This window comes from Oryx dammah, unplaced genomic scaffold (genome assembly GCF_014754425.2).
Source record: "Oryx dammah isolate SB20612 unplaced genomic scaffold, SCBI_Odam_1.1 HiC_scaffold_25, whole genome shotgun sequence".
In the NCBI taxonomy this organism is placed as follows: Eukaryota; Metazoa; Chordata; class Mammalia; order Artiodactyla; family Bovidae; genus Oryx; species Oryx dammah.
In genome coordinates, this window is record NW_024070209.1 from 85,995,319 (window position 1) to 86,019,661 (window position 24,343).

Here is a 24,343-nt window from a genome sequence, read left to right on the forward strand (position 1 = left end):
AGGTAACATCCCCATTTTAAAGATGAAAAAATTAATACTTAGAGAGCTAAAAGTCACCTTATATGAGCTATAAGGGTCAGAGCAGAAATTGATCCTAAATCTACATGACTCTAAAGCCATGCTCTTCAATGGTAGTCTGGCTAAACTAAACTAAAGCTAAACCCTGGCTCCTTCCTCTAAAATACTGGGCAAAAACTTATTCTAACCCATAAGGGAAGGTGTATGCTGCTGCTGCTGCTGCTAAGTCGCTTCAGTCATGTCCGACTCTGTGCAACCCCATAGATGGCAGCCCACCAGGCTCCCCTGTCCGTCCCTGAGATTCTCCAGGCAAGATTTTCCAGACAACAGTACTGGAGTGGGTTGCCATTGCCTTCTCCAAAGATGTATGAATCATATTTTAATTAAAAAAAACAAACTGCAAACGGTATATAACTTGATTGGGGTGTTGGTTAAACTGACGTACCCAACAAAATTCATCAACCAGTTAATTTTTTTAAGATGTGCACATTTCGCTCTATGTACATTTTACCTGATTAAAAAATTGTTTTGATCACCAACAGGCACATGAGAAGCATGTGAGCATGAAAAGATGCCCAATATCACTAATTATTAGAAAGATGCAAATCAAAACCGCAATGAAGTATCATCTCACGCCAGTCAGCATGCGTTAAAAAGTACACAAAAGACTTCCCTGGTGGTCCAGTGACAAGCACTCCCTGCTTCCAATGTGGCGGGCCCTGGTTCAATCCCTGGTCAGGGAACTAAATTCTAGAAGAGTTTTCATGCCACAACTAAAGACCCTACATGCTGCAGCTAAGACCCATCACAGCCAAGTAAATAAATAAAGACTGTGAACCAAAACTACTGAAGTCCATACACTCTAGAGCCCATATTCTACAACAGGAGAAGCCACCACAATGAGAAGCTTGTGCACTGCAACTAGAGGGTAGCCCCACTTGCTGCGATTAGAGAAAGCTGCACACAGCAATGAAGACCCCAGGACAGGCAAAAAATAAAATAAAATAAACAAAATTATAGTTACCATAGGATCCTGCCCACTCCTGGGCATATATCTAGAGAAAACTCTAACTCAACATAGACACTAACCCCAATGTTTGTACTATTTACAATAGCCAAGACATGGAAGCAACCTCAATGTCCATCGAAAGATGAATAGATAAAGGTGTGGTCCATAAATATAATGGAATGTTACTCAGCCATAAAAAAGAATGAAATAATGCCGTTTGCAGCAACGTGGATGGATCTAGACAATATCATGTTAAGTGGAGACAGAGAAAGACAAATATGATATAATATCACTTATATGTGGAACCCTTTTAAAAAGTGATACAAATGAACTTCTTCACAAAACAGAAACCAACTCACAGCCATAGAAAACAAGCTTATGCTTACCACAAGGGAGGAGGGAGCTGGGGAGGGATAAATTAGGAGTTTGCGATTAAGATATACACCCCTCTGTATATAAAATAGATAAATGACAAGGACCTAATATATAGCACAGGAAACTATATTAAATACCTTGTAATAACATATAATGGAAAGTAAACCAAATCACTTTTCTGTACACCTGAAATGAACATAGTATTTTAAATTAAACTTCAACCTTAAAAAAGAAAGAAAGAAAGAAAGAAAATTTACAACGGATACTATCTGCTCAAGTCACCAGTAATGGGAAGATGAATAGCATGTGTCTCTTGATATGATGTACTGAGAAGAACACAACTTCACTTCCAGGGTATTCCTGCAAGAAGTGTATAATCTGTATCTCATCATGAGGAAACATCAGACGAGTTTAAATTAAGAAGCATTTTACAAAATAACTGACTTGTACTTGTCAAAGCAACTCAACATAAAAGTCAAAGTCTGAATAACCATTCCAGTTTAAACAAAGCGAACAAGACATGACAATTAATTGTGAAAAACAGGGAGACAACTTAATGTTTACCGTTATCTAAGAAAACTATGAGATTTTGTTATTAAGGACACTATTGGCTAATTGGTGATATCCAACTAAATCAGTAAATTACAATAATATTGTATTCCTGATTTTGATCATTGTATTAAGGGACAATGTTAGTGGCAGTCCTTGTTTTTAGAAAATATACATTAAAGTATTTAGAAGTAAAGGGACATTGTATCTGCCAGGAGACTTCAGAAAAAGCAAGTGAGAGAAGATAAAGTAAATGTGGAAAAGAGAAATTCTTTGAATAGTCTTGCAGTTTTTCTGGAACTTGGAAATTAGCTCAGAATAAAACATTAAACAATATTTAAGCATGTACAGTACCTAATTCCACTTTTAAAAATTATATGTCAGTATATACCTAAATGAGAATCCTGACACGATTCTGGTAATATGAAACTGTTAATACTGGTTCCCTTCAAGACGGTAAAGTGTCCTGCCTACAATGTGGGAAACCCAGGTTTGATCCCCAGGTGGGGAAGATCCTCTGGAGAAGGCAATGGCACCCCACTCCAGTACTCTGGCCTGGAAAATCCCATGGACGGAGAAGCCTGGCAGGCTACAGTCCATGGGGTCGCAAACAGTTGGACATGACTGAGCAACTAAACTTTCTTTCTTTCTTTTCTTTTTCAGGTGTACAAGAACAGGGACTTTCCCTTTAAATGTATTTCTGTAATGTCATGCTTGAAGTGATTAAGATGCATATTACTTTTGTAAGTAGAAAACAAAAGAAAAATAAATAAAAATAAATAAACATAGCAGCATTATTTACAATTGCCCCTCCCCCCAAAAACAATCCAAGTGCTCATCAATGGATGCATAGATAAATAAAATGTAGTATTACTCATAAAATGAAATATTGCTGTTGTGGTTTAGTCACTCAGTCATGTCCGACTCTTTGCAACCCCATGGACTGTAGCCCACCAGGCTCCTCTGTCCATGGGATTTCCCAGGCAAGGATACTGGAGTGGGTAATCATTTCCTAATCCAGGGGATCTTCCCCACCCAGGGACAGACCCTGCATCTCCTGCATAGCAGGTGAGTTTTTTTACTGCTGAGCCACCAGGGAAGCCTAATAGTGAAATATTATGCAGGCTTTAAAATGAAGGAAAGTCTGCCACATGGTACAGCAAGGCTGAACTTTGAAGTCATTATGCTAAGTGAAATAAAAAGATAAACACTGTATGATTCCATTTATATGAGGTACCCAGCATCAAATTCATAGAAGCAGTCAGTAAAATGATGGTTTCCAGGAGCTTGGAGGAGGAGGGAATAAGGAGTTAGTATATAACGGATTAGCAGAGTGTCAGCAAGAGTTTTTAGCAAGACTTCTGAAGTGGTGATGATGGTTGTACAACGATGTGAATGTACTTAATGCCACCGAACTATTTAAAAAATGACTAATATGGCTGTAAATAGGAGAGAATTCTAGGCATACAGAGGTGTTGCAAGCACCAGGAAACTGTCTCCCCACCTAGACAACAAGGACACTAGCTGAGTCTGTCCGATGTAGCCATTTCGGAACTCTGGAATCTACTGAAGGCCAGCAACTTCCAGGGGGAAGCTTGAGCCATAAAACTGCAGTTAATCTTGGTCACTTCCAGCTCTTAGCACAGAGGTAGCAAGTCCTCGGAACCCCCAGCCACAGGCAGGCAGCTCTGTGTTCCTGGAGCGATTTGCACACAGTTTGGGGGAGCCAGGGTGGGCAAAGGACACTGTCCTCCAAATAGTGAAGAACCTGTGCTCTGACTGCTGCTTCTGATCCCAGAGGTGCAGACAAAGAGATGGGCACCCCTACTATAATCTCCCCACGTTGTGTTGTTGCAAGCCCCTCTCCCTCCAGGTGTGAGGCAGGGCAGGGAGGGAACAGAGAAGGGAGGGGGTCTTCAGGAGCGGAGCAGGCAGAATCCGGACACCTGGAACAGCAGGGATGAGTCGGGAGAGACAGAGTTGCCTGTGGCCAGGTGTGTGACGGACACGTCCTGTCCTCCCTTTCTGCAAACACTCTGGGGCACCCTTAACACTGATGATTTCTGGGCTCCAAGGACACCCAGAGTTCATGCTGCCCCTTCAGGTGGATAGTGGCTCAAGAGCTGGGAGCACCGCCAGGCAGGTGTTCTGAGATTTCTGTGTCCACCACCTAGCCTTCCTGCAACCTGGAACTCATCTGACTGACCAGCATGCAAGGTCCCAGGGCTCTTCCAGGCATGGGGCTGTGAGTGGGAGAAGGCTGGCCCCACTAGACAGAAGTGGAGGAGGCTGCTGATCCCCATGCACCCGAGCCCACCACCCCACTCTGGGGCTCAAGCCCAGATGAGATGCTTCCTAAATGGCGTCTCCAGTACAGACTGTGCACAGCAGAGCACCCCTGTGGGCCACGCTCCCATCCAGGCGCTCGGCTGGGCCATCTGTACCTACCTGCCTCACCCCTGCTCTGAGGAGGGACTGGGTCTCCTATACCTGGTTCCCTTGTAGGGAGAGCGTGGCTATCAGGTTCCGAGGTAAGGAGCACAGGTCTACAGGGACGTGAAAGAGAGGGTATCCACCCGACTACAGGGTTTTCTGGATAATTCAGGCAGTGCTGGCTAGGGTTGGTCTAGTTTTCAGAAATGACCCCATGCCCGGAAGGAGAGGGCCAATGAGGTGACAGGGAGGGCTGAGGCCATTTCCATAGCCTCTGACACAGAGGAAAACAGTGGCTCCATCTAGCGAGCTGTCCTGGGTCCTCATGTAACAGGAGGGAAGGGGACAGGGCACACCTTTCTGAAACAATGACCAATTAGAACCAAATGGGTCCAAGATGGCAGACACGTCGATTTTAATTAGACCTTGATCCTCAGTCAAGGTTTTTCCAGTAATCACACAGGGATGTGAGAATTGGACTATAAAGAAAGCTAGCGCCAAAGAATTGATGCTTTTGAACTGTGGTGTTGGAGAAGACACTTGAGAGTCCCCTGGACAGCAAGGAGATCCAGCCAGTCCATCCTAAAGGAAACCAGTCCTGAATATTCATTGGAAGGATTGATGCTGAAGCTGAAACTCCAATACTTTGGCCACCTGATGCGAAGAACTGACTCATTTGAAAAGACCCTGATGCTGGGAAAGATTGAGGGCAGGAGGAGAAGGGGACGACAGAGGATGAGATTGTTAGATGGCATCACCAACTCGATGGACATGAGTTTGAGCAAGCTCTGGGGGTTGGTGATGGGTAGGGAAGCTTGACAGGCTGCAGTCCGTGGGGTCGTAGAGAGATGGACGTGACTGAGTGACTGAACTGACTCGCCCTCTGCGATGGCCCACACTGTGTCTGTGGAGTGTGCTTCTCTCCAAATCTGAATTAAATCCACTTCATACCTATCACTTTATCTCTCACTGAATTATTTCTGCAATGAGACATCAAGGATCTGAACTTGATTAGATCCTGAAACCAGGTACCGTGGGTTTTGGCTGGGTTTGAATCCCAGCCACATGGGTTGAAGTCCCAAACTAAAGCCCACTCAGAAGACACATGGCAGATTCACCTGGCTCCACAGGACAAAGGAGGGAAAGCCCCCAGGAGCTGAGCAAACAGGCTCAGGGAGGCTAAAAACTGCCCCGCCCCTGTCTGCTTCCAGCTTCCCCACCCTGGTCCCTTCATTGGTGGCCGTACCAACCCTGCACCCTGCCTCTAAAGCAAGTCTCCCTCCTCCACACCAGCTGCTGTCAGCACACCAGGGGCTGTCGGGACCCTCTGTGGAAGACCCATACCCCAAACCTCCCCACACACAGAGCTACTGCCCACAGCCAGACTGAGGCCCTGGGGAGAGAGGCCTAGAAGCTCCCACTCAAGCGCCCCGCTGCTGACTCAGCCCCCCCACCCACCCCGGGGCACCTCACCGCCCCCCCTCCTTTGTCTCTCCGCTTCCTCCTCAGTCAAGGGACATGCCCCACAGCAAAGTCATCAGGAAAATGTAAGCAGAGCAATTCAGTGACTTTGTTTTCAGAAACAAAAGATCCCCCGTGAGGCCTCTGGGAGGTCCCTGCTCTGGGGACTCTGGCCCCATTTATGGCTTACTGTGGATCCTGTCCTTGCTTCACAGAAACTCTGAGTTTCAATAATGGATGGATATTCCCATCTTTAGAGCAATTCCATTCAGCAGTCACCCTTCCCCTCCCCCATCACTCAAACCAGAATCAGCTCTAGCTTTGGGCACCTTGATTCTCCCACATCACAGCATAGACATTCTTTGTGCGTGTGTGTGTGTGCGTGTACGTGTGTTAGTCACTCAGTTGTGTCGGACTCTGCGACCCCATGGACTGTAGCCCACCAGGCTCCTCTGTCCATGGAATTCTCCAGGCAGGAATACTGGAATGGGTAGCCATTCCCTTCTCCAGAAGCTCTTCCTGACCCAGGGGTCGAACCCAGGTCTCCTGAATTACTGGCAGATTCTTTACCATCTGAGCCATCAAGAAATTATTGGTCCTCTTCAAAAAGCCAACATACCCTCGGAGAAAATTTGCCCTCTAGTGGAACATGGAGGGGGAAGGCTCCTTGTTCTGAATTGGTGCTAAAATGCTCTGAGGTCTTATAGGAGTAACTGGGCAGTTCTGCTAATACTTAGCTGAAACATAGCTGATGATGTCTAAGTTCTGGAGAGTTTGCTGCAAGTCAACCCACCAAGGGCTTCCCTAGCGGCTCAGTGCTAAAGACTCTGCCGGCCAAAGCAAGAGACTGTTAGGTAGTTAGAATAGGAAACAGGAGTCCAGAATGGCCGTGGCTAAAAGACAAGGAAGTAAAAAAAACAAAGGTCCGAAGACAGGAGTGAGGACCTCAGGTAGAACAAACAGCACTCCTGGCTAGCCCAATTTACATAGGGCAGACCCGGGGGGAGGAAAAAAAACGTATAAAAAGAGGAGCCAAAGGGCCAGGGCCCCCCCCTCTAGGGGGACCCCTCTCTTCTCTTTGACAGTCTTTGGGTCGGCATGCCTTCATGCCTCAAGGATGGATTTTCCTGCTATTTTCTAAATAAAATTGAGCTGTAACACAGACCTGTAACACTGATCTGTCTAAGAGCTATAACACAGTCTGTTTGAGACCTGAGAGCTATAACACGGTCTGTCCGAGGGCTACGACACGCTGTGGGCTCTACCACTCATGGCTTCAAATTTTTGCTGAGACAAGACAGAGCCGAGGAGAATACACTCGCCTGACAACCACAGGCAGAGGGGCCTGACGATGTCTAAGTTCTGGAGAGTTTGCTACAAGTCAACCCACTAAGGGCTTCTCTAGTGGCTCAGTGCTAAACAGTCTGCCGGCCAACTCAAGAGATGAGGGAGACTCGAGTTCGGTCTCTGGTCTAGGAAGATCCCACATGTTGTGGAGCAACTAAGCCAGAGCGCTACAGCTACTGAACCTGTGTCCTAGAGCCCGGGAGTCACAACTACTAAGCCCCAGCACTCCAGAGCTTGGGCTCCACAAGAGAAGCCACTTCCATGAGAGGCCCGCACTGCAACAAACAGCCGCCACTCACAGCAACTAGAGGAAAGCCCACGCAGCAATGAAGACCCAGCACAGGCCAAAACAGATACATTCAAACTATTTTCAAAAGTCACCCATCGAGCAGCCCAGTCACCGAACCCAACCGCAGGGATCCCAGGACTCACAAGAGAAGAGTGTCACCAGAGCGGTGCAACCCACAGCCCTCCCAGAAGACGCCAGGGCGACAGCCAGAACTGGCAGATCACAAGTGGGAGGATAGAAGACTCAGAACCGCCTGTAAGTGTGCTTACTCAAGCTGGTGATCCAATAAATCCATATTCAAACAATCCCACATCATTTGCATTTTGCGAGGGAAATGAACAAAGTTTTCTAAACGCACTCAATTGACAAGGGACTGATGAAACGACCTGTTCTTGCGACCTCTCTGGAAACAATTTAGCAATATATACAAACAACTTTAAATATGTCTCCATCCCCTAAATCAGTAATTCCACTTTCAGAAGTGCAACTTTAGGAGGTAACCAAAAATGAAGACAGAGATTTATGCCAAGATGCTAATTAAGGTGGTAATTATAGTAGAATCATCTGTGCTTGATTACCATAGAAAATAAAATGAAACAAGCCCTCCTCCCCCATTAAAAATCTTTAACATTAGTGTCATGGAAGTATGATCATAACATAGTCTGCCCACCCAGAATCACTGCATGGAGTCACAGCTGGAAGGGCCTTTAGGGGCCAAGGTGAGGTGGGGACTTGCCTAAGATTGCACAGCTCCTTGGGAACTGACCAGGACAGGGACAGCCTGATCCTCCCTGGGAGGGGACTGTAATGGGTACTGGGTTTCCTTTGAGACAACATTCTGGAATGTGATGGTGGCAGTGGCTGGACTGGGCTTCTCAGGTGATTCAGTGGGTGAAGAATGCACCTGCAGTCCAGGAGACACATGGCTCAATCCCTGGGTCAGGAAGCTCCCCTGGAGGAGGGCATGGCAACCCACTCCGGGATGCTCGTCTGGAGAATCCCCAAGGACAGAGGAGCTTGGTGGGCTACAGTCCATGGGGTCGCCGAGTAGGACACGCCTGAGGAGACTGAGCATGTGTGCAATGGCTGGACTTCCTTGTAAACACACTAGAGATGAATGAATTTTATACCTTAAGGGAGTGAATGTAACAGTGTGTGAATTATACCGCAATTTTTAAAAAAAAGTCTTAGCCTTCTTCCTGGCTTCCAGGGTAGAGACCCAGCCTGGAGAATGTCAAGGACTGGTTTGGCCCCTTACACTGGATATCGTCACCTTCCCCAGAGTTCCTTGGCTCCACCCTCTTTCCCATCACCACTATATTTTAGCTACCAGAAATCAGCCCAGGCCCGGCCCTGGGTCACTGTCCTAGGCAGGTCATGCCATCTTTGTCCAGATTTCCTCCAGCACCCCACTCTGGGCTTTCCTCGCCTCTCCCAACCCAGCTTCCAGCTGTCCATCCTTCCCACGGCAGCCAGGGGGATTTCCAAAAATACACATCTTTGCATGCCATTGTATTGCTTAAACTCTACCAGTGGTTTCCCAAGAAGTTCAAATATTGACATTCAAACTCCTTAGCAGAGTTTACAAGAATACCCCGCCCGGTCTGGCCTCCTTTTTCTCCATCCTCCTCTTCTCCCTTGCCCTCCCCGGGCCAGCCTTCTGGAGCCACTTGGATGCTACTCACTCTTTCTAACAGCCCAAGTGCCCCCTCCTCAAGGTAAGGCACCCCTAACAAGTACAATCAGCATTGGCGAACATCCCCACCCAAAACTGGTTGCTTTCTGCACTCAGCAAAAAAACATACTGCGTCCACTATGCACCAGGCACTGTTATGGGAAACAGTACTGAACAAACAGACCACAGCTGCTGCCCTCATGGGGCTGACACCAGGAACCTCCCTCCTCCATATAAATGATCGAAATGCAAAAGTGCTTTGGTCACCACTATGCAAAGAGATCTCTGAAAGTTTATTACTCCCGCTATCGTCAGCTGCTGCAAAATACAGGGGCTCCGAGAAAACACACAGATGACCAGCAGATCCTGGCTGCCCGGCTGGACAAGTGCCCGAGGATACGAAGCAGGACATCAGTCCAGCGCTCCTCAGAGCCAAAGGGCTCCCTGTCTTTCTGGCTTCACTCATGTCCCACCTAGGATCCAGAGGGCCTCTTTACTCCTTCACTTCATCTCCCAGAATGTGACATTTGCAAAGAATGAGCATTTCTTTAAAAAAAAAAAAAATCAGTATTCTTGAGAATTCCCTGGTGGTCCAGTGATGAGGACTCCCTGCATACTTCCACATAAGGGGGAAAGGGTTTGATCCCTGGTTGGGGAACTAAGATTCTGTAAGCTGTGGCATGGTAAAAAAAATTCAAATAAAAATCAGTATTCCTTATTTCTACAAAATAGTATTCAATGCTGCTGTTATTTCAAGCTTAGTCCAAGCAAGGGGGCCACACCCTGGGACTCCATGATCTGATCTGGCCCTCCTCCAAGCCCTACCCATCCCCCAGGGTCAGGAAGCGAAGCAAAGGTTTAAGGGTCACAGTTTGGGTACCAGGATCCTAGCTGCCTCAAGGGGTAAGTATTTACCCAAAAGAAATGAAAATTTGTCAATACAAAAATAGTACATAATACATGGGTATTCACAACTTAAACAGTCCAAAACTAGAAATCTTCCAATGGGTAAATAAATAAATTATGGTTTACCTATGAAATGGAATACTACTCAGCAGTAAAAAAAAAAAAAAAAAGAAACATTAATATACATACCGCAGCATAGAAAAATCTCAAATAATGAGGCAGAGTGGAAAAACCAAAAAAAGAATACTCACCATATTATTCCACAAGTTCTAAAATATGTATGCACTCTTACAGTGATAGAAAGCAGATTAGTGTTGAAGGAGGTGATGCAAAGGGTAACAGATATGTTCATTACCTTGACTGTGGTGATGGCTTCACTGGTGTATAAACGTCAAAACTCATCATTCAAACTGTACAGCTTAAAACCTGCCATTTACTACACATCATTTATGTCTAAATAAAGCCACTTTAAAAAAAAAAAGCCCACACTACATTGAGGCAGCATTTCTTACCTACCAGGTTCAGAACGATCCCCAAAATTTGACAGCACACTTGATTAGAAAGATTGTAGGAAAATGGGGGACTCTTAATTCCACTGCTAATGGAAATTCAAAATGGTCAGAGAAATCTGATAACATCCATTAAAATTACGGAGCCACCTGACCCAGGACCAGCAATTTACTTCTGAGAATTCATCCTGGAGATACACATGCATAATTGTATGTGCTAAGGAATGATGTAGGAGCAAGATTATACCCTGCAGCACTGTTGGTAACAGGCCCCCTTCTCCATAAAAGTGAATAAGCCAAGGGTCCACCTCTAGGGCTGACTAATAAACATCCCCCATGTGGAATGCCTGGTAGTTTAAAACCAAGAAGGTTCTCTATACACCGATGGAGAAATCTCTCCCAGGATATACTGTTAAGTGAAAAAGAACCAAGATGCTAAACATGTGGATTATGACTTTGTATTTGAAAGTGTGTTAGTCACTCAGTCATGTCTGACTCTGTGCGACCCCATGGACCCCACAGGCCCATCAGGCTCCTCTGTCCATGGGATTCTCTAGGCAAGAATACTGAAGTGGGTTGCCATTTCCTTCTCCATTGTATTTGAAAAGGGAATAAATAAAAATATATGCTGGAATTTGCCTCTACTTGCATAAAGAAGCATCAGAAATGTATCCAAGCAATTCATACACGTGGCTTCCTAAGCAGGGGCTGGGGAGGGGTTGGATGGGCAGGGTGTAAGGGAGACTTCTCATGTAAAACCTTTTATATTGTTTTGCCTTTGATACATGTGAATGTATTACCTGTTCAGAAAACAAAAACAACTTTGTTCTAAAGGTTGTTTTAAATATAAATTCAGAATCCCTGGCCTTAATACTTCCTAGAAGTACGGTAGGATCCAATGGGCTAATAGCCACATAAATGCCATTGATAACACAGGTCCTCAAAGTCAGAAGCCCACCTGACTCAGGATTACACTGAGCAGCTCCTTAAAATGCAGATTCCTAGGTCCTACCCCAAACGAACCAAATCAGCATCCCTGGAGGTGGTGCCCAAGGACCCATAAATTTTTTAGGTTCGCCAGCGGATAGAACTGGTGCTAGAAGAGAGGGCCCACTACTGTGAGATGGACGTGTACCCAGTAAATATTGATTCAGCACTGGCTCTGTGCCAGACTCTGCTCTAGGAGATGCATGCAGAAGTACCACCCCTGTTTCCTTAGGGCAGATATTCCATTAGACACACAAACAAGGAGAGTATTAAATAGTGGGGCTTTCCAGGTGGCGCTTGTGGCAAAGAACCTGTTTACCAATGCAGGAAGTTCGTTCCCCAGATCAGGAAAATCCCCTGGAGAAGGAAACAGCAACCCGCTCCAGTATTCTTGCCTGCAGAATCCCACAGACAGAGGAGCCTAGTGGGCTACAGTCCATGGGATCGCACAGTCAGGCATGACGGAAGCGACAGCATCCATGCACACATGGAAGACAGATAATTAAAATAAAGGACCTGGAGGGACTCGGCCTCTGGAGGAGGTAACATTCTAACTGAGATGGGATGAGGGCAGGGTTCCCCCACCCCCTGTCTTCAATGTGGAGTGGCAGGTGGAGGCCTTGTAGGCTGGGGGAACGGGCTGTGCAAGACCAGATGGAGCCAGCATCATGGGAGGTGATTGGGCAAGTGAACCTTGAAGAGGACACCTAGGATCTGATAGTTAGGGGTCTGGAAGCCAGAATCAAATGTATGTGTTTTCTACTGTGGGCATTGGAAAACCACGAGGGGTCTTCTAGCAAAAAAAAAAAAAAAAGTCACATATTGTTTTTAAAAAAAAAAGATAACTGGGGCTGCTGTGAGGGCAGTGATGAAAGGCGAGCAGGGCACACATCAAGGGGTTGTTGCAAAAACACAGAAGGCATTGAAGGTGAACTGGAGGAAGGCAGAGGAGTAGATGGATACAGGACAGGTTTGGGAGGTGTAGGCCATGAGGCTCAGTCCTCACTGGGGTCTCAAGGGGATGGTCAGAAAGGAGATGCCCAGACTGTTTGCTTGAACACAGGTGCCTGGACCCCAGGAGCGTTTGACTGAGGTGGGAGAGACCACAAGAGAGGAGAAAGGATACATATAAGCTGTCCATCGAGAATGACATGAAGCCAGTGCCCCAAAAAGAACCATTTAATGCTGCCCCCGAAAACAAGTCTTGTGAAGAGTGTGATGTGGACAGGGCTGCTGAGGTCTGTAGAACAGTTGCGTCATGGCTCCCAGGAGCTGGCCTGGGTCTAAAATGAAAGGGCCTGATCCTAAATTTCCCCTCCAGAGAGTCAACCTGTGAGTTTCACAGTGTTGCTTGAGGCTGGTGTTCGCCTCCCACACAGAAATCAACAACCCTCCTTCCCTGCGGGTGACTTCTGGTTTGGTGAGAGCTGCTGGGAGCTGGCTGGGGGACTGTCAAAGCAGCGACTGTCCCAGCAGGGCCTGAAGGAGGAGACAGAGCCAGGGCAGGAAGGCAAGAAGTTAACCTCCATCTGCCCGGAAGAGAGAGAAGCAGACTGACCAGGTGAAGGCCTGATGCTCATCAGCTAAGTGGCTTAACTCTGAGAACATCAGGGTTCTCATCTAGAACATGGTGAGGATCTCATGAGGAAACACACAAATGGTGGTGCTGGTTTAGTTGCTAAGTCATGTCCGACTCTCACGACCCGATGGACTATTGCCCACCAGGCTCCTCTGTCCAAGGGATTCTCCAGGCAGGAACATTAGAGTGCGTAGTCATTTCCTTCTTCAAGGCATCTCCTCACCCCAGCGAGGGAACCAGCATCTCCTGCATTGGCAGGCAGATCCTTTACCACTGAGCCACCAGGGAAATGGAAGACACCTCACACAGTGCCTGGCACATGGCAAACAATAGGCGACCAAAGCGTGCAGTTCAGCTCAGTCGCTCAGTCGAGTCTGACTCCTTGCGACCCCATAAACCGCAGCACGCCAGGCCTCCCTGTCCATCAGCAACTCCGGAGTCCACCCAAACCCATGTCCATTGAGTCGGTGATGCCATCCAGCCATCTCATCCTCTGTCGTCCCCTTCTCCTCCTGCCCTCAATCTTTCCCAGCATCAGGGTCTTTTCAAACGAGTCAGCTCTTCGCATCAGGTGGCCAGAGTATTGGAGTTTCAGCTTTAGCATCCATCCTTCCAATGAACAACCAGGACTGATCTCCTTTAGGATGGACTGGTTGGATCTCCTTGAAGTCCAAGGGACTCTCAAGAGTCTTCTTCAAAACTACAGTTCAAAAGCATCAATACTTCGGTGCTCAGCTTTCTTCACAGTCCAACTCTCACATCCATACACGACCACTGGAAAAATTACAGCCTTGACTAGACGGATCTTTGCTGGCAAAGTAATGTCTCTGCTTTTTAATATGCTGTTTAGTTTGGTCATAACTTTCCTTCCAAGGAATAAGCATCTTTTAATTTCACGGCTGCAATCACTATCTGCAGTGCTTTTGGAGCCCAGAAAAATAAAGTCAGCCACTGTTTCCACTGTTTCCCCATCTATTTGCCACGAAGTGATGGGACCAGATGCCATGATCTTAGTTTTCTGAATGTTGAGCTTTAAGCCAACTTTTTCACTCTCCTCTTTTGCTTTCATCAAGAGGCTCTTTAGTTCCTCTTCACTTTCTGCTATAAGGGTGGTGTCATCTGCATATCTGAGGTTACTGAGATTTCTCCCAGAAATCTTGATTCCAGCTTGTGCTTCATCCAGCCCAGCGTTTCTCCTGATGTTCTCTGCATATAAGTTAAATAAGCAGGGTGAAAATATACAGCCTTGACATACTCCTTTTCCTATTTGAAACCAGTCTGTTGTTCCATGTCCAGTTCTAACTGTATGCTTCCTGACCTGCATACAGATTTCTCAAGAGGCAGGTCAGGTGGTCTGGTATTCCCATCTCTTTCAGAAGTTTCCACAGTTTATTGTGATCCACACAGTCAAAGGCTTTGGCATAGTCAATAAAGCAGAAATAGATGTTTTTCTGGAACTCTCTTGCTTTTTCCATGATCCAGCGGATGTTGGCAATTTGATCTCTGGTTCTTCTGCCTTTTCTAAAACCAGCTTGAACATCAGGAAGTTCACGATTCATGCATTACTGAAGCCTGGCTTGGAGAATTTTAAGCATTACTTTACTAGCGTGTGAGATGAGTGCAATTGTGTGGTAGTTTGAGCATTCTTTGGCATTGCCTTTCTTTGGGATTGGAATGAAAACTGACCTTTTCCAGTCCTGTGGCCACTGCTGAGTTTTCCAAATTTGCTGGCATATTGAGTACAGCACTTTCACAGCATCATCTTTCAGGATTTGAAATAGCTCAACTAGAATTCCATCACCTCCACTAGCTTTGTTCATAGTGATACTTCGTAAGGCCCACTTGACTTCACATTCCAGGATGTCTGGCTTTAGGTGAGTGATCACACCATCATGATTATCTGGGTCGTGAAGATCTTTTTTGTACAGTTCTTCTATGTATTCTTGCCAACTCTTCTTAATATCTTCTGCTTCTGTTAGGTCCATACGATTTCTGTCCTTTATTGATCTCATCTTTGCATGAAATGTTCCCTTGGTATCTCTAATTTTCTTGAAGAGATCTCTTTTCCCATTCTATTGTTTTCCTCTATCTCTTTGCATTGATAGCTGAGGAAGGCTTTCTTATCTCTCCTTGCTATTCTTTGGAACTCTACACTCAAATGGGTATATCTTTCCTTTTCTCCTTTGCTTTTTGCTTCCCTTCTTTTCACAGCTGTGTAAGGCCTCTTCAGACAGCCATTTTGCTTTTTTGCATTTCTTTTTCTTGGGGATGGTCTTGATTCCTGTCTCCTGTACAATATCACATACCTCCATCCATAGTTCATCAGGCACTCTATCAGATCTAGTTTCTTAAATCTATTTCTCACTTCCACTGTATGTCATAAGGGATTTGATTTAGGTCATACCTGAATGGTCTAGTGGTTTTCTCCACTTTCTTCAATTTCAGTCTGAATTTGGCAATAAGGAGTTTATGAGCCACAGTCAATTCCTGGTCTTGTTTTTTCTGACTGTGTAGAGCTTCTCCATCTCAGGCTGCAAAGAATATAATCAGTCTGATTTCGGTGTCGACCATCTGGTGATGTCCATGTGTAGAGTCTTCTCTTGTGTTGTTGGAAGAGGGTGTTTGCTATGACCAGTGCGTTCTCTTAGCAAAACTCTGTTAGCCTTTGCCCTGCTTCATTCTGTACTCCAAGGCTAAATTTGCCTGTTACTCCAGGTGTTTCTTGACTTCCTACTTTTATATACCAGTCCCCTATAATGAAAAGGACATCTTTTTGGGGTGTTAGTTCTAAAAGGTCTTGTACATCTTCATAGAACTGTTCAACTTCAGCTTCTTCAGCATTACTGGTCGGGGCATAGACATGGATTACCATGATATTGAATGGTTTGCCTTGGAAACGAACAGAGATCATTCTGTTGTTTTTGAGATTGTATCCAAAGTATTGCATTGCAATCCAAGTATTGCATTTCACACTCTTTTGTTAAGTAGGATGGATACTCCATTTCTTCTAAGGGATTCCTGCCCACAGTAGTAGATAAAATGGTCATCTGAGTTAAATTCACTCATTCCAGTCCATCTTAGTTCACTAATTCCTAGAATGTCAATGTTCACTCTTGCCATCTCCTGTTTGACTACTTCCAATTTGCCTTGATTCATGGACCTAACATTCCAGGTTCCTATGCAATATTGCTCAAAGCGTGGTGCCTAGCAAAACAGGGACGTGACAACCAGCAGCATCCCCAGACACTTCTCTGGGGACTTAAGACCAGAACAATATAACAGAAGCACCAGAGAACATCACAGGGGGTCATAACCATCACAGACCTTTGTGATTCAGCAATAAGAGTAGCAAAGTGCACCAAGATTAGAAATATGGACAGCGGATATGGAAATCATTGATACTGTTGCACCAACAGATACATATCAACTCTATACAAGGAAAACTAGAGACTACATCCATATAAAGCATCCATATAGGCACCCGTATAACATGTAGAAAAAGCAGCAAAGGAAACTTTCCAATGATAGAAATAGCACTTACCTCTTTTTTTTATTCTCTAACAACAAAGCAACAAAAGTACAAAACGAAAACAGAAACAACAAAAAAAACTCAACAGTCTAGAAATTTTATAAAGGTTAAAAAACTTGCAGAACACATAGAAAAAAACTGATAATGAAAATTCCACATGCCAACAATTAGGTAATATGTTGAGAAAAATTCCATTGACTTAAACATCACAGAATGAACAAAAAGAACATAAATGAATGCAGCACATAAACCAGTTATGTTTGCAGAAAAGAGCAAGAAAACAAACCCAAACGAAGCAAGAGGAAGGAATGAAGATAAACGCAGAAATGTGAAAATTAGAAATCGTAAGACTGTAAGGTTGATTTTTAAAAATTGAGGGAAAAAAGCTGCTTCTCTTAAAGAGTGAGATAGGTAAGCTGTTAGATAGCCTTATCAAAAAAAAGAGAGAGAGAGAGAGAAATTAGCAGACTATCACAAAACAGAAAAATAGCTGATATGCAAATAACTTGGAAAAGTCAACAATGGGGATTATTTGTGAGGAAAATGAAATTTACCAAAATTGATACATTTCTCCCAAAGAGGAAACTCGATAATCCTGGAAATTTGGAGGAACAGAACTCTTCCTAAAAGTGCAGCAAGCCCTAATACCTCAGACTGACATATTTAAAATTTTCCAGAAACAGATCATCCCGTCACTATTTAAAGACCAGCAGCATCAGCATCACCTGAGAACTTGCAGAAATGCAGATTCTGAGGTCCCGCATCACAGCTACTGAATCAGAAATTCTGGAAGGGGAGCCCAGAAATCCATGTTTAAACAAATCTTCCATATGATTCTGACCCACATGACACTCTGCGAGCCCCTGTTCGAATGTGCTACACCCAGGGTAGTCCCCAGCAGCACCATTATCACTGGGAGCTGGGAAAAAATGCAGAATCCTAGGCTCAGCCCAGACATGCTGAGTCAGACTCTGCATTTTGTCAAGATCCCCAGAGGACTCACGTGTCTGAGAAGCACTGCCTTCAGCTCTGGGCTTCCCAGGTGGTGCTAGTGGTAAAGAACCTGCCTATCAATGCAGGAGACCTAAGAGATGGGGGTTCAATCCCTGGATTGGGAAGATTCCCTGAAGGAGGGCATGGCAACCCACTCCAGTATTCTTGCCTGGAGAATCCCATGGACTGAGGAGCCTGGTAGGCTACAGTCCATCCGGTTGCAAACAGCTGGACACAACTGAATCGATTTAGCACGTTTATAACCCCAGGCCAGGGCTGTGCAATAGAAACAGAAGTGAACCAGATGTATCATATAAAATTTCTAGTAGCCACATTTCAAAAAATAAAAGAAACTAAATTGATTTTTAAAATATATTTTATGGACCTCCCTGGTGGCTCAGTGGTAAAGCATCTTCCTGCCAATGCAGAAGACACAGGTTTGATCTTGAATTGGGAAGATCCCCTGGAGAAGGAAATGGCAACCCACTCCAGTATTCTTGCCTGAAAAATGCCACGGACAGAGCAGCCTGGCAGGCTACAGTCCATGGGGTCGCAAAGAGTCGGACAGGACTTAGTGACTTAACAACCACAAAGCACAGATCAACAGACTGACCATTAATGGGCGAATTGTTGAATTTGGATCAAAGGTCTATTCCCCTCTACTCCCCCAGCCCACCCAGTTCTTTCCAGAAGCTTCTGTCTGGGCATATTTCCTAACCTGGAACATGAAAGAGTTAGATTAGATCTCTAAAGACCTTCCTTGTCAGCACTAATATTCCAGGATTCTTTCTTCTGTTCATTCATTCAGCTGGTTTTCAGGAGCTTACAGTCTAGCTGGGAAGACAGTCTTCTAATGATGCCACAAGAAAATATACAAGGGCACCATAGAGGGTGTTATGAAGGAGGGGACAGGTGTGCTCAGTGGTATTGGGTTGGCCAAGAAGCTCATTCGGGTTTTTCTGTACCATCTTAAATGAAATTTTTGGCCAGCCCAATACTAGTAGAGTCTGAAGGTGGGGGCTGAGGTTGGGAGAAGAGTCTGGGGGAGCTGAAAGGGCAGAAACAGGCAATAACAGGGAGAGTAGGATGTGGGGAAGGCTAGTCATTTCAGGGAGCAGGAAGTCAGCTCCCATGCAGCAGGACTACCAAGCCCTGAGGAAAGCATAAACAGGCATTCAGCTGATATTTGTCCAGTCAATCTAAGCTGCGTCAATGCAGATAATCTTGACCTGATATTCCTGCAGGGGGAGAGAAGTTTGGGTAATGTATTTTGTTTGTCTCTAAAATGTCCTTTGAAAAGCTGACTCTCTAAGACCCGCATCACTAAACAGACATCCACACTTGGATATGGGATCTTTCATCAACCAGCCCGCAGGCAGCTTCACAGAACCATGTGGTTAAAGAAAATCCACCAGTGACTCTGCAAGACCAGGTAATGCTCTCAGGGGCATGTGACAGTCACCAAAGCACCAAAGAAACTCATGAGGTGCCTCTGACAGTGCCAGTGAAATGTAATATTTTAACCAGCACCACAAAACAGGCTAAGATGCCGAGAAGAACTCAAACATAAAAGGAAAAAAAAAAAAGGCGGGGGGGGGGGCTCTTTTCAAGGGAAAATCATTTGGTTTCTCAAAAGTTCATGAATCAAAATGTAAACACAGGGTAAATTACCAAAGACGGTATGGGGCAATAAATCAAAAATAAAAGGAAGGCTCCAGTAAGCAAGCAAAAGCTGCCTTCTAGATACACGGAAAAACACTCTAGTGCCCTGGGTAAATAAATAATAAAAGGATGTGGAAACAATACACCTTGAAAACTGTTGATCCTTCTCTGCTCTCCTAACCAGAAGCAGTGCTCACGGGTTCATGCTGCCTGGGTTACATTCCCAGCTAGCCTTTATTTATCTAATAACACTTGTGTCCTTCTAACTGAAGCTGATCTTTGTATTTTATCAGTGTTTCCCATTGTTTTACCCCAAGCCCCAGCATTAACCCCCAAACAAAAGTTATCTGACCTCCAGACTGGATGAATGCTAGAAGTAAGAATTTCAGGGTGTTCAGTCCACACCACTTTTCTTCTCCTGATAGGAAGGCTCTTGGGAATATGTACCCACAAGGAAAAAAATTCAACAAGGCACAGTGATTTTCATTCTGCCATACCTCACTCTGTTTATATATTTAAAAAAAAAACCTCTTTAATTCATTCAGGTGTTGTTTCACAATTACAGACTTAATCTGCCTTGCTCATTATTTTCTTAAACACAAGTCATTTGTGTAACCAATAGGCACAGGATAAAACTCTAATGCTTACTGAAAAAAAAAAAAAAGGAAAGTGGAAGTGATAATCAGATCACAGAATTTTATGAGAGGTAGAAGGGGCTCTGGTCAACAAGGAAGAACTTAAGGACATGCACCTTTTTAAGGAAGAAAACTGGTAGCAAAGAAAGGTCTAGAGAAATTAAAATGTTGACTAGCTGTCATTTCTACAGTAGGCCTAGGAACAATTCACACTTTTCCTTTCTTTTTTTTTAACAATTTACTCTCCTTAGGCCAATGCTGCTGCATGTTTTCACTGTATAGCATCCTGCTGTTTGTCAGGGCTGCCAATAAAAGGCATTGCCAGCCCAGGATAGTGGGCTAGGCTCCCCAATATCTGTTAGACCCACCTCCCCATGGGGTGGAGCAGCTGTTGAAAGGAGCTGATATTAAGGGACCAACCCACTTGTTTCTTGGATGTTAGTGATTCTTAGAACATGTCCTGGGGTTTGATCACTCTTGATTCAACATGATGTGACTCCCCTTCACTCTTCCCTGAAAGCACAGAGATGATCACTACTATTCCATTTTACAGATGAGGAAGGTGAAGGTTTTCTTTCTCGAGGACTGTGAGCTACAAACTGCCTGATGATTAGGATTGCCTTTTTGTGGTTAGTCCAACATCCCACGCAGAGCAAGATGTTACTAACAAAGGGCTTCTTTTTATTCTTAGGTGATGGGTGGCTGAACAGGAAGTAGAACACAGAAAATGTAATTTCTAGCCCATGGCACCAAGCTACAGATCAGAAACCTCTAGTGTGATCACTAGAAATCCTAGTTATACAATTTTCATTAAAATGAATCAGAAAAGGCCATAGCATCCAAATCACCATTCCCCTGAGAAGGTAATAAAAGTACATGTCCACAGTCCCTGAAAATAGGCAACTGTGGGTGGCTCAGTGGTAAAGAATCCACCTGCCAATGCTGGCGGCATGGGTTAGATCCCTGGGTCGGGAAGATCTCACATGCCTGGGAGCAACTAAGCCCCTGTGCCACAAGTACTGAGCCTGCTGCTGCTGCTGCTAAGTCACTTCAGTCGTGTCTGACTCTGCGCGACCCCATAGACAGCAGCCCACCAGGCTCCCCCGTCCCTGGGATTCTCCAGGCAAGAACACTGGAGTGGGTTGCCATTTCCTTCTCCAAGTACCGAGCCTACCTGCTGCAAATACTGAAGAAGCCTGTGCTCCGAAGCAAGAGAAGCCACTGCAATGCAAAGGCCTTGCACTGCAACTGGAGAATAGACCCCACTGGCTGCAAGTAGAGAAAAGCCCACGCAGCAATGAAGACCCAGCACAAGCAAAAATAAATAAATAAAATTTAAAAAAAAGAAAAGGAAACCCCCTAAAGAGGATCAAGTGGCCAAAACCTGGTCTCCCCTGGACATGCAGAGTGGTAGGTGTATGCCCTGGCCCCTGAAGACTCTTTTGTCACCTATTTCATCTGTGTTTTTCTTAGAACCATGTGCAAACAGTTGTTAAACCACAGAGTTTCATCTACACCAAGACAAGGTAGTATTATTATTTAAAACTTACCTGAAAGATAAATTATGGCAAATCCATATGGTGTAACATTACAGTGGACTAGTTAATGGTGAGATCCAAAATATAACACATGAAGGGAAAAGCATGTAAAACGTGTGAATCCCGTGGACAGAGAAGCCTGGTGGGCTACAGTCCCTGGTGGGCTACAGTCCATGGATGTCACTTAGTGAATTAACAACAATAATGACCTATAAATATTTCCCAATAATTATGTACCAGATTTGTAATAATTTTTTAAAATAAATGATTTTAAGGTTCTAAAATAATTATCCCACTCCTACATGGGCACAAAGAAGTACAAAAAAGAAGAGTCATTACAGTGTTGTTTGTAATAGCAAAACACTAGAAAACTTAAATGTCCATCAATAGGAAAATTCAAATAAATTAGGTTACATATAGTCAAGGTAATACAGCCATTTTTTTTTTTATAATTATGGGCTGACATGAAATTATCTCTAAGAAATGGGATTCAGGGCGGGGAAACAAGATGCAGGATACATGCTATCATTTGTATAAAATTATTTTTAAGAATATGCTCATATTTATTGGTACAGGTACAGACTGTCTCTGGAAGGCTTTCCTAGAAATTATAACATTGCCTTAAAAGAGGGAAAACAAGGGGACAGGAAAATGGAAAACAGGTGAGAAGAAAGCAGATTTTACTGGACAGCTTTTCTTTGTAATTTGAATTTTTAATGATGTGCACATGCATATGTGCCTACAAAAACCAACCCAAACCAAAAAGAAAAAACCGAAAAGCTTTTGGCGGGGTTAAGCTGCATTATATTTTTCTAAGTGTTTCAGCACCTTATTTCATAGTCCTCTGAATGGCAGCCCCCTAAAAAAACATGCTGCCTGAGCAAGCAAATCTCCTCAAGGTCTCCCGCACCCACCCGGCTCTTCCTGTGACGTCCAGGGCCAGCCAAAGCAAAAGCACTGTGTCTTCTGACAACATTGGCACATTTTCACTTGTATGTAGTAAATAAGAAATATTTTACCTTTCAGCAAAGATATCAAGCTTTGCCAGCTCATCAGAGAGGCCGACAAGGGAATCCAAGGTCCCCACCTAGAAAGATGGGAGAGAAGTCAGGGGCTCAGACTTTGTAGCAGAGGGGTGGGGGAGTGCCCTTTCAACTCCAGGGCAGGGAATTCTCTAACTTCCATCTCGACTTAGTTTTCCTTGGGTCAGTGGTCACACTGGAAACCGAGAAGGGCTCTCAAGAGAAACCAGTGAACTTGGGAATATTATTGTTATTACTATTATTTTATTTTTTGGCCAAGAGGATAAACTGTCATTTCAGCCACAGGAAGGAGTGACTTTATGTGTCCTGGTCTGCCCTCAGCTCACTTTCCTCTAAGAATGGCAGTCTGGGGGACTCCCCTAGCAGTCCACTGCTTAAGACTCCACACTTCCAATGTTGGGGGAGCAGGTTTGAACCCTGGTTGAGGAACTAAGATCCCACATAACTGAGTGGGATAAAATTTTTTAAAAAAGACAGAAAAAGAGAAAGACAGTCTGCTCTTCAGGGGATTAATCCTCAGAGCTGAGGAAAAGCTGTGACAAGAGCCAATCGAGGAAGTTACCATTTCTGAAAGCCCTTCTCCTCCAAGTTAGTACGGCCAAGCCTTCTATCTGGCCCTCTCTGCTGTTATTAACAATGACCTTTCTGGGGCAAGCCCAGCTTTTCCTCCTACTCTCATTTAGGAAAGTCCTCTTCTTTTCAGGATAGGTTACTTATGATGACCTGTTTCTTTATGTGGAAATTGCTACCGTGTCCAAAATCATATTTAAATGTCTACTCACAGAATCAGAAGGAAAAAAGTTCATTCTCACTTCATCAATCACTCATCAGACATTGAGAAGTAATTAGGAAACCATGAAGCCTGGATATTCCTAGAAGTGTTATTCCTTTTCAAAGGACTTGATTTTAAGTAACTTTAGGCAGAAGTCATGTCTTTTTTAAATCTTTGTACCCTTGGGCTAATACAGTGCCTCACATGTAGTAAGTAAGCAATGAGTGGATGCTTCATTTACTAAGCTTCACATATGTGACTATGGACAAACAGCAGCAGCCTGGAAAAATCAGCAAGAAATGGGCTCAGAAGCCAATGTTGCTGCTTACCAGTTCCACAGCCCCAGTCTCCTTCCTCAGCCCATCCTGATCTATAATGTGGGAGTGGTGACCATGCACTTAAAGATGTTGTGTACAGGCTTTCAGTGTACCGGTCCATAAACTCTAGCAAACGCAGTAGCCTCATCAACAACGATGCAGCTCTTTTGCCTGAGAGGCAAGCTGAGTTTTAAAAGAGGATTATATAGCAATTCACTAGAAGAAGTGCCTCTGGGCGCTTAGCAACATCCCTCCAGAACCTGGGGCTTCCTAGGTGGGGCTAGTGGTAAAGAACCCGCCTGCCAATGTAGGAGACATAAGAGATGCAGGTGCGATCCCTGGGTTGGGAAGATCTCCTGGAGGAGGACATGGCAACCCAGTCCAGTCTTCTTGCCTGGCAGGCTACAGTTCATGGGGTTGCAAAGAGTTGGACAGGACTGACTGTTAGCACACACGTACTCCAGACCCCAAGAGATATTTGTAGGGCAGAAAGACTGCCTTACGCTTCTTCTCTTGGAGGAAGCATGGCAAACAGTCTACTCTTTTGGAAGTTAAGAAGACTACACAGGGACTTCCCTGGTAGTCCAGTGACTAAGACTCCATGCTCCCAATGCAGGGGGCCTGGATTCAGTCCTTGGTCACGGAACTAAGATCCCATTTGCCACAACTAAGAGTTTGCTCATTTGAAAAAGATCCTGATGCTGGGAAAGACTAAAG

The 24,343-nt window shown here is 44.7% G+C and overlaps 1 protein-coding gene across 9 annotated transcripts in view; it reads right to left on the bottom strand.

The window, feature by feature from the left end:
- Positions 1 to 24,343, bottom strand: part of ATP6V1C2 (ATPase H+ transporting V1 subunit C2) — a 60,788-nt gene that overhangs the window by 33,656 nt on the left and 2,789 nt on the right. For all 9 annotated transcript variants that reach the window (XM_040224929.1, XM_040224930.1, XM_040224927.1 and 6 more), the window contains exon 3: positions 22,514 to 22,581. In XM_040224929.1, coding sequence (XP_040080863.1) covers positions 22,514 to 22,581 — 68 coding nt within the window. The remainder of the gene's footprint in view (positions 1 to 22,513; positions 22,582 to 24,343) is intronic.